Source organism: Schistocerca cancellata, chromosome 4, assembly GCF_023864275.1.
Source record: "Schistocerca cancellata isolate TAMUIC-IGC-003103 chromosome 4, iqSchCanc2.1, whole genome shotgun sequence".
In the NCBI taxonomy this organism is placed as follows: Eukaryota; Metazoa; Arthropoda; class Insecta; order Orthoptera; family Acrididae; genus Schistocerca; species Schistocerca cancellata.
In genome coordinates this window covers 32,577,940-32,595,787 of record NC_064629.1, presented here as the reverse complement: position 1 = coordinate 32,595,787, position 17,848 = coordinate 32,577,940, and the positions used below count along the sequence as shown (strand labels likewise).

The 17,848-nt window shown below is 41.7% G+C and overlaps 1 protein-coding gene across 1 annotated transcript in view; it reads right to left on the bottom strand.

Annotated features, from left to right (window-relative positions):
• The window catches only part of LOC126183815 (transmembrane protein 183-like), a 159,700-nt gene that overhangs the window by 47,892 nt on the left and 93,960 nt on the right, over positions 1-17,848 (bottom strand). The window contains exon 4 of the mRNA XM_049926065.1: positions 16,076-16,277. Within this exon, the coding sequence (XP_049782022.1) occupies positions 16,076-16,277 (202 nt within the window). The remainder of the gene's footprint in view (positions 1-16,075; positions 16,278-17,848) is intronic.

Here is a 17,848-nt window from a genome sequence, read left to right as displayed (position 1 = left end):
TCTTAAACATTTTTGAACACATTTTAAGCTGACTTCTGAATGAATCACAAGCTGACTTCTGAATGAATCACAAGCTGACTTCTGAATGAATCACAAGCTGACTTCTGAATGAATCACAAGCTGACTTCTGAATGAATCACAAGCTGACTTCTGAATGAATCACAAGCTGACTTCTGAATGAATCACAAGCTGACTTCTGAATGAATCACAAGCTGACTTCTGAATGAATCACAAGCTGACTTCTGAATGAATCACAAGCTGACTTCTGAATGAATCACAAGCTGACTTCTGAATGAATCACAAGCTGACTTCTGAATGAATCACAAGCTGACTTCTGAATGAATCACAAGCTGACTTCTGAATGAATCACAAGCTGACTTCTGAATGAATCACAAGCTGACTTCTGAATGAATCACAAGCTGACTTCTGAATGAATCACAAGCTGACTTCTGAATGAATCACAAGCTGACTTCTGAATGAATCACAAGCTGACTTCTGAATGAATCACAAGCTGACTTCTGAATGAATCACAAGCTGACTTCTGAATGAATCACAAGCTGACTTCTGAATGAATCACAAGCTGACTTCTGAATGAATCACAAGCTGACTTCTGAATGAATCACAAGCTGACTTCTGAATGAATCACAAGCTGACTTCTGAATGAATCACAAGCTGACTTCTGAATGAATCACAAGCTGACTTCTGAATGAATCACAAGCTGACTTCTGAATGAATCACAAGCTGACTTCTGAATGAATGATAAGCTGATTTCTGAATGAATCATAAGCTGATTTTGGAATGCGTGCATAGTGTACATGATGTCTCTGTCAGGAGAATCCTCGTCACTTCTAGAAATAAACTTTCTGCAGACAAAAGGAGATGGGGCTACATGAGATGAGTGGAGTAAAGCCGAACGGATGAATGCCAATTGCTGTCTAATTATGTGGTTGATTTGGTTTGCAAATGTCAGCATTGTTATAATCACTAGTGAAACCCATACATTCAGACTACTAGAATGGAAATAAACGACTAACAGGAACAACATGTGAGAAAGATTATGTATTATCTTCTCGGTGTATCCAAGAAAATGAAATTTTAACAGAAAATTTTTGGCCAGATCACTACACTAGTAAAGACCAGTTGTACAGTCCCCGGCTAGCAGCCACTTAAGTTCTATTTGGAAGTAACACGGAAAATGTGTTATAACATGTAACAACGCCTAACCGGAGAATAATCGCAGGATAACTAAACCAGTGATTCTGGCAGGGTTAGTGAAGTTAATCGGCGAACAAATTTTTACAATGGCAGGAATAGCTACAGAATTGGTGATGACAAGATTGATTGCTGGAACGAGGAAGGGGAAGAAACTGGGAGATCACGCAAATTATGGAAGAATTAGACTATTCCAAATTTATATAAAAATTTCGTAATAGTACTTTTCGACCTCACGCCACAGAAACTGCTGCGTATGAATGAAATGTGAAACTATTTTCTAACAAAGTTTTTTGCTTGTAGTAGGCCTAATAGGCATTTCATGCGGGTACTTCGTGAATTATATATTCGCGTTATAAAAATTACCTTTGTGCCAAAACAGTCTCGTTTATTTGGTGTGTGCTACAAAATTGCTGCATTAGAAAGGCCTACCTAGTTTTAACTAGCAGTCATTGACAAAATAGGCTTAACCAGATCTAGAAACCACACCACTCTTGGGTATTATTTATTAGATAACAAAATTTTGATTTTTCATGTAGCAAAATGTTTGATGAACTTGGATTAGGTAATAGATTCTTTCACAGAAAGTAAAGCATGCCATGTAAACCTGTTTCAAGATTAGAGAGAAAAAATTGCTAGGAGCTAAGGATTGAAGAAATGTGTACTTTCTTGCTTGTCTCTTGTCTTTGTTGGTTTTATGTATCCTATATTTAATTTTATGTCACACAAAACAGCAAGTTATAAGCTAATAGACAATAGAGAGTGCAAATTTTCTGGAGAGTTCTTGTTCTCCCAATTACAAATAATCTGATCCGCTATTAATTGCGAGATTTTTTTTAAAGAGGGGCAGGCTGTCAAACTGGCCGACTGGGAGCAGGAGAGGCACCACAGTCCTGAATATAGTTTGATAGCACCCATTACAAAATATACACGTTTCAATTCCACAGAGCGAAATACACTGACGTGCGGTAGAAGAGTGCTGTATGAAGAGGCATGGCACTGCATTCTGGCACACTTAAGACCAAATAACATGTCTTACATTTCCTCGAACACTTATGTTTTATGTTTCAGACTTTTCAGAAGGATGTGTGCTATAAGATGAATATATTTTTGAAAATTCGATTTTTTTTAGTATTGACCAAGTTAGCAAATATTGTCGGTCCGGGGCTGATGCGCAGAGCAGTCAGTGTTATAGTCTTCTCGTGACCCATGTTTACATTTAGCGATTTTGCTGTTTCCCCTTCGTTTACTCTCATGTCAAATGAAGACAAAACAGATATCTGTGGACGGGAGCTATCAAGTTAATTAAAATACATTCACATAATTACGGAAGGTTAAAATATGTTCTTAGTTTCAGATTTTATTTTATTTCCATCTTTCTGAGAGTCGAGCATTAATCGCCTTGCTGAACAATGAAGTTATTTTTATCCGTTTGCTAAAGAAATTTGATTTTTATTAATCTTTTCTGCAGAGGTAGTCAATGTATTTGAAACGAAATGTTTAATTCCACAATACTGGCTAGTTTCAGCTGTTTGCTGCATTTCAAGCGCAAGTTTTCATCTTCTAGCACATGTGGCATTACGCCATAATAAAGAACCAAACATGAGATAGTACAGTACTGGTACTCCAAGATAATTTACATCCCAAAAACCACACAGAAAAACTTAATATCAGGTCAAGGTCTACTTCATTGGGAATCTGGACGTACGAATGTGCACTTTCAGTGAGTCAGAAAAGTATTCCTCTAGCTGCGTATCTTTTAGAAAAGAAAGTCTGTGTAACATGAAAAGAAGTTTATACAAAATCTAAAGAGCCAGTCATGCAAGAAGTACCTCGGTAAGTCATTTTTGTTGAAAAGCAAGGAAAGAAATACATCCAAAGCGACAAAAAGGTTAGCAAAACAGAAAATGTAATACAAGAGCTAGTTTATAAAGTATTCATCCACCATCTGAACATGCTGAAATTCTGCGTACATTGATTGAACTATAACACTGACCCACGACACACTAGATTCAACCGTGCCAGCCCCACTCTTTTGCCTGTTACGGTTCTGAATGGCACCAATACAGTGAAATTAGCACCATGGGCCGTAAGGGCAGCGAGACGAGACTGATTGAAAGGAAACTTATTCTGCGCTTACATAATGAGTAAAAATCTTCTTACGAGTTCGCTAAAGTAGTCGGTAGACCTAAATCGATGGTTCGGTCGATAATAGATCGATTTTGCATAACAAAATCATTATGAAACTGACCATGTACAGGACGCCCTCACTTTGATGCAGACGTGAGATTTATCATGAGGAAAATGAATATGAAACCTAAAATCAGTGCTGCTAAGTTGTCTGGGGAGTTAGCCTAGGGGAAAGAAGCTATGTGCCAACACATTCAGAAATACCTTCGAAACGTATGGGTATCATTGCCAGGTAGTGCGCAAGAAATTTTGGGTCAGTGAGTAGAATCAAAAGAAACGTCTTCATTTTGTGTTGGAACATAGATTCAAAACTGAAGTCTTCTGGAATTGAGTAATATTTTCTGATGAGAATAAATATAACTTATTTGGGTCGGATGGCAGGCGAATGGTGTGGCACAAGGAAATTTCATTTTTCAACAAGATAATGACCCAAGGCTGTGGCTCCTGTTCAATACTCCAAGACAACTTAACACCCGTCCTCAGAGTCCTCACATTAATCCTATTGAATATCTCTGGAAAGAACAGGAAGATAGTATCTAGAGAAGACACATTTCTAATAAGAGAGGCCTAAAAGAAGCACTTTAAAACGAATGGGACAAAATTCCAGCCTCTATGGCAGCAAACTTCGTCAAGTCGATGCCCAGACGACTACAAGCAGTAACAGCTGCAAAGCAAAACCCCACTAAATATTAATTTTTGTAATTGAAATCATATTTTCACATTAAAAAAATGTGAGTGGATGAATACTTATTGAAGCAGCCCTTGAATAAATTCTCCATTTTGTCAAATTTGACATCGCTATGGATGTATATTTCCTTGTCCATCAATAAAAATGACTTGCCAAGGTTCGTTGCATATGACTGGAGGTTCACATTTTATGTTCCCTTCCTTTCACTTGACATGTACTTAATTTTTTAAAAAAATTGCAACTAGATCAATACATTTTGGACTCCCTGTACGTACATACAGGCTTCCTGCGTCATGATACCTGTGCAAGCACAGTGACGCCTGTTATCTGGCACTCTCTGGCAATTGCTCAAATGAACCTATTTCTAACAGGTTGCGGGAAAATATTGCGAATGGTGGTTTGAAAAGCGTTACTTTCAAAGTAAATATCCTTTTACGTAAGTTGAACTATGTGCGAGAATGTACCATACATTTCTTAAATCACAGAGCATTTGACTCATTTAAAAATCAACTCTTTGATGTCGAGCCATTTAGAAGAAATTCAGACCCTGAAGATCAGACAATTTTACTGGCACATTTGTGTGGTATATCTTAAAGTATATCACACGCAAAAAAGATCAACATTATATGTGAAAGCTTAGCTTCTCTTGCAGCTTATTAAACTTAGAGACCAATATTATATGTAAAATCTTTGCTTTTCTTGTAGCAACACTATGTATATTAATTTTAACCATTAAATTTCCCTATATGTGTTCGTCCTATTTAACAGTGACGTTCCTGTTGACTGATTACATTATATGTCCTATGCTCTGAATATCTGCTGTCATTGGCTGATGAGATCACGTGACATGAGCTATGTCTGGCTTACAAAAGTGCATCACAATCTCGATTTCAATGATTCGGAAAGTAACATGTGATGTTTGGTGGAATTCAAACGTTTACTTTCGTAATACAAAAATATGCAATGTACATGTTGCTGCACATCGAAGATATTTCCACAACGTGTCTTTTTCCCTCAGTTTTGTTTTCTAAAGTACCGGGAAATTCTACACCCATGTATAAAACCATAACCATTCAAAGGATTGATAAGTTTTGCAGTTTTGAGGGAAATATACTGTCACATAACACGAAGAAAGTGTTTCCCCCCCCGGGAGAAAGTGTATTTTTAACCAGGAAACCCGGGAATTTTTTTTCCTTGTCCACATATACACCCTGTTGCAAGAAGATTAATATAGGTCAAAAACAGACTCGAAAGAAATGCACTGCCAACGACCTCTTGACTGCCAGTATTTAGATCGCTGCCACAGACTGGAGGGCCCAGTCACCCAGTTATCGAGTGAGTCAATGAGTCGAGTCACCAGTCGCAGCCCAGTGGGAGTCGCAGTTGCAGTTAGCTCAGAGTCATTCAGTACTTAGTGACCAGAGTAGTGTACATAGTGAATGTGTACTTCACCAGCAGCGAGGCAAATGTGGACTATTACAGAGAGCTTGTACCACAACACCTGGGCTATCTTAAGTTAAGTAACTTCTTCTTATGAATAAAGAACCCTGTTAATACATGCATGTAGTTTGTGTTATAGAGAAGTATACCGGCCACCAAACAACATCCTCTCCTTGCTTCCTATAGTACAAGCCTACAGTGCAGTGACAACCAGATGACACAAAATGAACAAATGTTTTAACTGTTATGACTATTACATTTCAAATAACAAAAAGTTTACTTGTTTTTTTTTCCATCTCTCTCTTTTTCATTTTACTGGCCGTTATAGTTCAATAACATAACGCAAGATTGCACGTTGCCCATTGTGTCCTAGTACAATACATAGAGTGTTGCCCTCACCAGCACATTTTCCAAATATCTCACCCATAGAAAACATCTGGTCACAAGTTGCTGAGACACTGATATCACTTGCTAGATACAACGTCTGATGAACTCCAGCACAATGTAGAAGCAGCACGGAATGATGCCCCTGTATGTGTTACCAACACTCAGTTCAACTTCACGGTTAGCTGGATTAGAGTGAGTCATTGTGGCTGCCAGAGGTAGCAACTGTGTGTATTAAGTGTGACACATTGTATACCCACATATCATCTACAAATTTTTATCATGCAGTTTTCCTCTAATACTGTATACCCACAGTAAGTGAAATTTCATAATTTGCTACCTTTCCTGGTGTTACAATTTCAGCATATTAAAAGGGATAGCAAAATACAAAGAATAACCAGTACTGAGGAAGTGACCAAGTAGTGCTGTCGAATGGCAGTAGCAGAAAGGAAAGTGTTGCTGTGTTTTGTTTTAGGGTGAAAAAACAACTAGGGTCTTAAGCGTCCATGTCAAACCTGTAAAAAAAAATTAAGACAAAGAGGGGTGTTAAAAACAACTACACATCAATCCTAATCGACGGAAGAAACGACATCCAAAAACGGGGATGTGGAGAAAGGTATGTAAAATACATCAAAGAAACGGAGGTCCGGAACTAAAAATTAAATGGTGTTCGCCATATTGCTACAACGGACGAAAAGTAAAACGTGGTCGACAGCCCGTGCACCGTTCTCTAAAATGGCCGATAACTCAGACGGCAAACACAAACGGGGACATAAGCCGATAAAAAAAGGGCATTCCATCACGAAATGGCATACAGTTAAAAGTTGGGTGCAATGTGCACAGAGTGGTGGGGGAGCACCACTTAACAAATGGCAACGGCTAAAAAGGCAGTGCCCAATACGCAACCTAATTAAAACGACCTCCTCGCAGCGAGAGGGCCAAGAGAAGATCATCCGAGCCACTGGGAGAGGCTTAATATCCCGGAGCTTGTTCCCGTGGAGGGAGGATCAGTGGTGATGCGAAAGTGACGCCACCTGCTGACAGATGGCAATACAGACATCATCTGAGAGTAAGAACTAGCACGCTGAGGTACGAGTACTGCAGTTTCGGCAGCAGCATTATCGGCCTCGTTTCCTGTCGGACGGACATTACCAGGAATCCATATAAACATCACAATCACTCCGAGAGTGAGCAAGTGACAGCTTTCCTGGAACCGTTGCACTAAGGGATGGATGGTGTACAGCACACGGGGGCTTTAAAAGGCACTGAGAGAGTGTGAGCAGATAACGCAATTGAGAAGTCTGTGTCGCAAGATGTACTGTGTGGCACGATACAGGGTAAAGAGCTCTGCTGTAAATACTGAGCAGCGTTCCGAAAGCTAATAGCGAAGAAACATCGGCGCCAGTGACAGAGGTCAGTTCGAGAGCCATCAGTGTACACTATTACTACAGGTACTATTGGGAAATTCCATGCACAGGTCATGAAACTGAAGACGAAAGAGTGAGGCTGGAGCAGTGTCCTTAGGAAGTAAATGAAGGCTAGGGTGAACAAGGGCTGCTGCACGAAGTGAAGGTGGTGAAGGTTTCCCACTGGGAAAGTTGCGGGGAGTGTGAAGTTATGCTGCCGGAGCAGGAACTGAAAGTGAACTGCAAGAAGTAACAGAAGAGGGATGTGCCCCATACTGGCGATCAAAGGAGTCATTGAAGGAGGAGGCATAGGATGGGTGGCTAAACACAGCAGACAAATGGCATGCATATCTGCTGAGGAGAAAGTCGTGGTGGTAGGACAGCGGTAGTTCAGCAGCTTCTGCATACAGACTCTCAACCGGGCTAGTGTAAAAGGCGCCAGTGGCCAAACGGATGCCATGATGTTGGATAGTATTGAGATGACCTAAGAGGGACAGACGTGCAGATGCATAAATTAAAGACATAGTCTAGTTTCAAATTTACATGGGATCCTTACAAACGGAAGGTGACGGTTCGATCTGCAACCCAGGAAGTACCATCGAGGACATGTAGGACAATGAGGGACAGCATACAGCGGACTGCCAGGTAGGACACTTGGGAAGATCAAAAAAGTTTCCTATTGAGCACGAGTCCAAGAAATTTCAAAATTTCAATGAACAGAAGAGCAACAGGTCCAACATGTAAAATTGGTGGAAGAAACCAGTTGCACCACCAGAAATCCATACAAATGGTTTTGTCAGTGGAAAAACGAAAGCCATTGTCAGTGCTCCATGAGGACAGATCATCGATACACCGCTGAAGACGCCACTCAATGAGAAGTCCATGGAGAAGTGCAACAGATGGCAAAATCTGTCAACGAAAAGAGAGCTGGAGAGGCCACATCTGTAGAGAGTATGGAAAATACCAGTTCTCCAGCAGGTGTCTTAGGCTTCTTCCAAACTGAAAAACACAGCCACAGTCTGAGATGTCCACAGAAAACTGTTCATAACATGGGTGGACAATGTGATGAGACGGTCAACTGCACAACAGCGCGTTCGAAATCCATGCTGTGCAGTGGTTAGTAAATGGTGCGACTTGACCCACCATATCAGGTGGGCATATGTTCCCTCACCTTGCAAACATAGCTGGTGAGAGAAATCGGGGAGTAGCTAGAAGGAACGTGTTTGTCCTTACTGGGCTTAGGTATGGGTATGACAGTGGCTTCACGGCAGTGTTTGGGAAATGTGTCCTCTGCCCAGATGCGGTTGCCTGCAAGAGAAAGGTGCTGCAACATCTTCATGTTAACAGCGTCTGGCCCTGGGGTGGAGGATCAGGATAAAGTAAGTATGATCTGGCTCCCTCATAGTAAAGGCAGCATTGTAGCAGTCAGGATTCTGAGAAGAGAAGGGCGTCACCTGAGTCACCTCAGCTCGTTTCCGATGAAGGAAGGTAGGTCGATAGTGGAACAAGCTCAAAACCTCCGCAAAATGGCACCCCAAGGTGTTCAGATAGCAATAGGGTCCACGCTGACATTGTCCGCTATGTCAGGTCGGAGGTCACCCCCATGTGACGGAAGAGAGAGTGGAACTGTTAAAAGAACTAATAAATGAAATCCAGCTGGCTTTTTTGCTGTTCCGAAGAATGCTATGACACTGAGCATACATCTGCTTATAATGAATGCAGTTTGCCACCATAAGACGATGATTAAAAACGTGGACAGCACGTCTCCACATGCAAATTGCATTGCAGCATGCATGCCTCGGGCCACCAAGGGACCGGGTCACGGCATGGTCATGAGGAAGTGTGAGGAATCAGTGGTAAGGATAATGTTTATAAGGTATTCCATCTCGTCATCACAACTGGGGAAATGATGTTCATCGAAGGTTGCCAGGGAGGAGTAAAGCCTCCAGTCGGCCTTAGTAAGCTGCCATTTGGGTGTGACATGGGTGGGGTATTAGTCAGCAAATGGATAGCACAGGGGAAATGGTCACTCAAGTATGTGACAGAGAGAACAGACCACGCGAGACGATAGGCAAGCTGGTCAGTGCAGAAGGATAGGTCCAAATGGGAATAGGTGTGCGAGGAGTCTGAAGTGGAATGTGAGTGCTCTTGTGTAAAGGCAGAAGAGGTTAAGTTGATTGAGGTGGGTGGCCAAGAGGGCACCTGGCAGACAGGTTCTGGGAGAACTCCGAAGTGGATGGTGCATATTAAAGTCAATGAGCAGCAGAAATGGGGGAGGCAGCTGCCCAATAAGCTGGAGGAAGCCTGGTGACATAGAATGATGGAGGGATGTAAATAGTACAAAGGGAAAAGGTCAAGTGAGGAAGGAAAAGGTGAACAGCAACAGCTTGAAGATGGGTAGTCAGGGAGATGGTTTGACTATTAATGTCATCCCATACAAACAGCATGACTCTACCATGAGATAGAATGCTGACCTTGGGGGGAAGGTCAAAACAGACTGGGAAGAAATGCGAAAGCTCAAAGCGGTCATGGGGATGCAATTTGTTTCCTGAAGGCAGAGAATAAGAGGACGCCGCAATTCTAAGAGCAGCAGTAAATCCTCTATGTTGGAGATGCACCGGCGACACGGAGACCAGCCAGGGAAGGTTATCACGTGGCGACACTATCGAAGAGGATCTTTGAGTCAGTGAAGGACAAGACCATTTGCCTTTGTTTGACTTCTTTGAGTCTTTCCGGTTTGCAGAGGAAGACTGAGGTGTTGGTTGGCTGGAGGGACATAGGAAGTCTTCATGGGAGTATTCCATCTGTCCTTTACAGCCTGCTGGTTGTGTAGCTGGTGACTTCGCCCCATGAGGCAAGAGTTTGATGGCTTGTTGCACAGCTAGATGAGGATATGGCAATGCTACCATGACACTGTGCGATTTCACAACCTCAGAGTTGAATTTGAGGTCACATGGCTGTGTGACCATGTCCTTAATGGAACAAGGTGCAGCAAGAACAGTACTGTAAGTGCCAGACTGTAGAACACAGGGTTTGCAACTAGCTAGTAACTGTGGAGCGACTGGGTAAGTTACTTTTCCCTTTATATAGATCTCCTGGACAGCTCATGCATCAAGATACACGGGGCAATCTCGAGAGGCAGCGGCATAGTCTTTCATTGCGTTGATACAGCGGGGAGAAGGAGGTGGACAATCACCCTTGTGCGCATCCCTACCACAGGTTACACACTTGGCTGGATATTTACAAGACATTCAAGTGTGGTTGAAACAATGACACTGGTAGCAATGCATTAGGTTCAGAATGTACGGTTGGACTGTGATAACTTCTTAGCCTGCTTTGATGTTGGACGGAAGCACCACTCTACCAACGATGTGTGTGTGTGTGTGTGTGTGTGTGTGTGTGTGTGTGTGTGTGTGTGTGTGTGTGTGGGGGGGGGGGGGGGGGCACTAAGGAGGCATCTACCTTTTTAATCACCCGATGGGTGGCACTGACACCTTGATCGGAGAGGTACGTTTGGATGTTGGCCTTGATCAGACCTTCATGCAGTCTAGTGTAAATAACACCATGGGAAGAAATCAGAGTTCTATGGGCCTCGACACGAACAGGATAGCCACGGAGAAGTGAAGCAGCAAGCAGTAGTTGTGCCTGAGAATAAGAAGTAGTCTCCAAAAGCAAAGTGCCATTGCGTAAACAAGAGCAGGATTTCACAGGGCCAGCAACTGCATCAACACCGTTCTTAATTAGAAATGGGTTTACCGCTGCAGAGGACTGAACGTATTCAGTACGTGAAATCATGAGGAACCACGGTGCAGCTGGGAGTGTCTTTGAATCAGGACCTTGATTCCATTTACATTTGATAGAAGTGCATGGCAAAGAAGATAATTGGCTCAATGTGAGAAAATCCCTCATGATTGGCTCAATGTGAGAAAATCCCTCATGATTGCCAGCATCTCCGATGGCGTGCTCCTACCAACTGAGGGGCCCCCTTCAGAATGGGGCGCACCCGGCTTAGGTGATTGTTCACACCTCCCGAACACCTGACAGAGGAACCAGTTGGCAATTTGGGAAGGCAGCAGCTCAGAATCACCCCTCCCTGAGCCTGGCCTGTACCAGGGGGTACGTGTGAACCCTACCTGTCGACCTGGGACTGGGAATTACGCTTTACTCAGACACCTGTTACGTGTCAGGTGCCTGGGCCGGCCTTCAGGAGCACACAGGGAGGAAGATGAAAAAAAAAGAGGAGCCTCAAATGCCAAAGTGGAGCAAGGATAGGAGAAGGTGAATGAAGAAAGGAACGAAAAATAGTGGTGAGACTTTTCTTATGTCAGCTAGAGGCAATGCAGAACATTCCCAAAAACACCCCAGGCATATTACCAAAGAGAGGGGAAAAATAAGAAGAGGATAGACATGCAGCACAGGAGGGAAAGGATGCCGCAAAGTCTGCGGCCCTGTGGTAGCCAAGCCTGAACCTGCCAGTGTTGTTGTGGCTGGAAAATGAGGACTAAATCGGTCCCAGAAGAAATTACAAAACAGAACTTTAAATGTCTGCAAATCCCACTTGATATTTCACATAAGTTTATAATTGGTGCCAATGGGACAAGTGTAGTGCTAATTTTAGGGCTTGTGTACTTTGCCAAAAGTATAGATACCCTCTTGCCAATATACACAACTCAGTTCATTAAACTGTGGCAGATTTGAGAGTGGTAAACCGTAAGCACAGCAAACTGGTGCATCCTCAAGACATAAAAGATGATCTTGTAGTAGTGAGCAGACTCTAAACCTTTCTGTCAGAGTGGCTGAAAGGAATTTCTCTAATATTAGATAAAAAATAACAACAATACAATTGATTTTCATTGTGCACTTCCATCCACACAATTCCCCACTAATAACCGACATTCTTTCTCAAAAGCAACATGATGAAGTGCACGGAGTGGGAACGTACTGCTCTGCTGAATTCCTCACATGCCTGTCCTGATGTTGTGTCAGCTGCATTACCCTGGATCCCCACATGAGCTACAGCTCAACAGAGTAAGATGTTCAGGCAAGTTTTTTTTGGTCATTCTGTATTTACTCCTTCACTACACACAATGCCATAATCAAGTAAAAGATAGAGCATCCAGCAGTGTGCCACGTTGGAACAGTCAGTATGAACAAACTTAATACAGTAATACTGATCATATAAATCAGAATGATACACATCTAAGAATATTATAATGGTTAAAAGTCTTTGTGTTATGTCAGTTTTAATACCGTCTAGAGTCTTATTATAATGACGATATGACGACGGAGACACTTCAATCCAATGGTGCAACAACCAAATTTACAAACTTATAATTGCACAGATGTGCCCATGATAGCTTGCTTGCTCTTTTGACACCTGCAAAGATATGGTCAACAGGTCACAGAATTACTGAAATGTTAAGTGGTGACTGGTGCTTCCTGCAAACTTGAACAAATGTTGCACCATGACTAGCTGCCTCCTGATAAAAAGAGGTAGCTTATTAGCCACAATGATCACAGTGTAATCCCCTACAGTCAAACTTGTGCACCCATGGTCAACAGAGAGCACCTACAGATTGCTCTGTTCCATAGATCTCTAAACCACACAACTGTAATATAACTGAACAAAGGATTTAATAAAAATTTAATGTGCAGGAGCTATCAGCACTCAAGGTCCTAAAATGAGGCACTTAGTAATGTTAATTACCCAAGTGTCCTTGCCGACAGACTGTAAAGTGTGGCTCTGGGAAAGCCCCATTCTGCAGTAAGCTAATCACTCAGTCAGGAAATATTGCAGAGATTCTTACACCTGCCTAAATTAATCCACATTATGAAGCAGCTTCAAGATGTTATAATAAAGCAAAGTCCTTGTAGGGTATTACATTTAAGACTGCCATACCACAACCTCCAGCAAGTCGTTTTATGAAGAGTGAAACGGCACCCCCTGAACCCATGCTGAAAGCAACTGATGAGTGTCTGTAGTTTCAAAAACTTGCACCAAATGCAGTTTGCAGTTTGTTTCAGGATCAACAATACACATCCCATCGAAGAAACACTGCAATAATTACTTGGAAAGACATACGTATTTCAGTTTTATGGAAGTGATGACAATGGGTTCAAGCCATAAATCAGGTTACCGTAACCTCAGACCAGATTTTATTTTGACATGGCATGGATCACTACATGGGTAACACAACTAGCTCTTTACTCACACTAAGTGTTGAGTGCTATTGACAAGGGATTTCGAACCGATTCCATATTTCTGTATTTCCAGAAGGCCTTTGACACTGTTCTGGTCTCAGAAACTGACATACGGCCAGGAGAGGGGTGTGCTGACCACCTGCCCCTCCACATCCGCATCCAGTGATGCCTGTGGGCTGAGGATGACCCGGCAGCTGGTCGGTATCGTCGGGCCTTCGTGGCCTGTTCAGGACGAGTTTAGTTTTTTTTAGTTCTTTGACACTGTACCTCACAAGTGGCTTGTGGTAAAATTGCATGCTTATGGAATATCGTCTCAGTTATGTGACTGGATTCATGATTTCCTGTCAGGAGATGATTTCTGACATTCCCGTAAGTAGTGTTATAGGCCCTCTGCTGCTTCCTTTCTATATAAACCATTTAGGAGACAATCTGTGTAGCCATTTTCAGTTGTTTGGAGATGATACTGCCATTTATCATCTAGTAAAGTCATTACAAATTGCAAAACAATTTAGAAGATATCTCTATGGTGTGAAAATTGACAATTGACCCTGAATAATGAAAACTGTTAGGTCATCCACATGAGTGCTGAAAGGAATCCATTAAAATTCAGTAAACAACAAATCAGTTGAATCTAAAGGCTGTAAATCCAACTAAATACCTCGGAATTACAATTACAAACAACTTAAATTGGAAAGAACACACAGAAAATGTTGTAGGGAAGCTGAACCAAAGGCTGCATTTTATTGGCAGAACACTTACAAGATGCAACATATCTACTAAAGAGACTGCCTACACTACACTTGTCTACCCTCTTTTGGAGTACTGCTGCATGGTGTGGGATCCTTACCAGGTAGGTTTAATTGAGTACACAGAGAAAGTTCAAAGAAAAGCAGCACATTTTGTATTATTGGGAAATAGGGGACAATAGAGAACTTGAAATGGACATCATTAAAACAAAGGCATTTCTCACTGTGGCAGAATCTTTTTGTGAAATTTCAATCACCAATTTTCTCTTCCAAATGCGAACATATTTTGTTGATGTCGATTTATATAGGGAGAAATGATCATCACATTTAAAAACAAAGGGAATCAGAGCTCGCATGGGAAAGATCTAGGTGTTCGTTTTTTCCATGTGCTATTCAATATTGCAATAATATAGAATTATTCTGAAGGTGGTTTGATAAACCCTCTGCCAGGTACTGTGATTTGCAGAGTATCCATGTAGCCACAGATGAGCGACAGGTTAGTGGCAAAAATGGTCAATCACATTACCCTTACACACAACATTAACAGACATTGATATGCCTTTTTCAGATATTCTCCTGATTAACTGCAATTATGCGAGTGTTCAAATAGAATGACTGAGTTGAGAAGCATTTACAATCACTTACTCCTAGTACATGCATTTAGTCCACAGGCTTTCATCTGTTGATATTAGTCTGAAGTTTTCTGAGGATACTCTGTATCTGAGCCTTAGACGCATGACAGGACTACACCCCCCCCCCCCCCCCCCTCCTGCTCTCTGCCCAATTGCTGATTGGGGACATGAGATATTTTACAATGGTCAGGCAGGCAGTTGTCGAATGGGCTTTTCATGAGCTTGGTGATCACACTGACTTATAATGTGATCCACCAGGTTTACTCCCCATTTTTCTTGGTCTCATAGTCCCATTCTACATACTTCAGATGTTCTCCCCTGGCAGTTAATACCATTGGGTGATGTTTCATATGGATAGTCAACTTTACTTTGTAAGTGTTAATGATCTGTTATGTTTACCACATGTTGGCCACCATAGTCTGTATGACTAATGTATTAGTGTTAGATTGTACTCTGGTACAAATGCAACAGACAGTTCCGAGTGCACTGTGGACAGCACTTAGTGTGGGATAGCATAAATTTTCTTTTAAATAGCCCCTTTAATTTCTTACCATAAATTCTGGTGCTTCTGACAATGTCTCCTGCAATTTTTTTTCTCATGGAGGCTTATTCTAATTCCTTTTAGGAAACTGATGCTTCCTATGGTCATCTTCAGACAACGCATAATAGACATTCTGCAGCTGGTTGAAAACAAATTGGCAGGTGCTTTTCAAACACATTCTGTAATGTGACTGGCTGCTAAGTTTTGACTACATTGTTCCAGTAACAATGAACAGTCTTCTAAGGAAGCATAATGGTTTTTGGTCCTCTCAACATATAGTGAGAAACTGTTTTTGCTGTGATTCATAGCTCATCCACAATATCACAGCAAAAGCAAAGTTGCAGATGGGTGGAAAAGGAAAGGAGCATCATCTTGTTGACATAATCATTTTCACATTCAAGCAATGTGTGTCGCGGAAATCACAGATAAATCTAATCAAGGCTGCAATATTGTTGCTACATCCTAAGAGATACACACAACTTTCATTCAGTGGACCCATGAAATTATGGTAAAATCTGAGGACAGCATCGAAAACAGAAGAAATTATAAGGACCTCATATCTCAATACATCCAGCCACAGCTGAAACAGCTCTTACTCAACATAACACTGAAGAACTCTCTCGTCTTAATCTTACCTTCTGTACAAAGACAACCAAAACTGTGCAGTCTGCACAACATGTAGGGAATCTTTACATAATCTTGCAAATTTTCCAACACACTCTGGTTCAATGTAATCTGAGATAAGAAACCAAAGATCAACTGGATATCTGACACCAGTACTGGTATTTCTCTCAGTGGGTGTTTTCCTTCTTCTCCGTGTAGGTCTCACAGGTACTTCTGAAACACAAAGTAGAAGCAAATGACAGTTCACTATCAGTCATTAAAAAGTTATTGCTTGCACTAAGAAAATTAAATACTTGGCGCACGCGCACACGCGCGCACACACACACACACACACACACACACACACACACACACACACACACACACACACACACACACACACACCAAATGTAAGTTTTGTAGTTTTGTTTTCAAAACAACTCTCTTCCAAACAACTCACCAGAAAGTTTATTTTATTTTGGAAAACTTTCCACTGAGTTATATTGAGAAAAATAAGTTCCACATATGCAAAATAAGATAGCAGTGTATTACATCTCTTTAAAATTGCCTTAGTTCAGGGCAATGAAATAAGACTTTCAAATCATGATCTTTGTCTGCAAAAAGTTGAGAAATTAGCTGAATGATGCAAATATTATTAGCATATACACTTCCTTGGGAACCTGGCACAGGCTCTGCAGCCTCAAAACACCCACATTGCTATCCACACACTTATTCACTTTGTTATAAGATTCTGTGAGGTTTGGAAGGTAGGAGGACAAGGTACCGGCAGAATTAAAGCTATGAGGACAGGGCGTGAGTCGTGCTTGGCTAGCTCAGTTGGTAGAGCACTTGGTAGATGCCCGCGAAAGGCAAAGGTCCCGAGTTCGAGTCTCTGCCCGGCACACAGTTTTAATCTGCCAGGAAGTTTGATACCAGCACCCACTCCGCTGTAGAGTGAATATTTCATTTCACTTTGGTATAGCTCACAGTGGGTCATCCTTGCTACCTCAGACTCCACAATTCCAAATCACATTTGAGCTGGTAATTCTACATTACTCTCCTTAACGTTGACAATGTTGCTATTCTGTGCAACACGTGAACTCTCCTGAGTTTGCATAGCATCACCGTTACCTTCTTTAATTACCTTAATCTGCCTAGTCAATAAATTGTCCCACCAGTCATTACGTTCCATCCCACCCTTCACAGGATTGACAACTTTAACTACATGAACAGTATTCTGATGTCTTGCAGGAAGAGGTAAACTTGACTCAAGCCTTTCCTCTCCCTTTCATCTTCCTGTCTTTCCCTTCTTTCCACCCTCCCCATAATATTCCTACTTCTCATGTTCCCATGCCTGTTTTCAAACCATCAGTCATTGAGTCTTCTCTGCACCACCTCTGCATGCTCCAGTCTTGTAATAAACAGCTTCCTTCTCACTAGCCCGAAAAGCTTCCAGTCACTTAGACAAATCCAGAACTTTTAACTTATCCACTTCAGTGTGTTAAATTTTTAACCTCTCTTTAGTGCTATTAGTTGTATTGCAAACTCTGCTCCCTGTGGGACTGCCCACTGACATGATTACCTTTTATGAATTACATAAACACAAACGAAAATAATACTTAAATATACCACTATCCCATCGCTTCTCACCTCTTCGCTTGCTAATATACCAAGCAATATTCCTTGCTCTACACCTCTGCCCATTCCAAACGGCACAAATTACACACACTTCCTATGATTCCCAGGCTGAACTCCAACAATAATTACAAAAAAATAGGAAAATAAAACAAGAACACTGTCATATT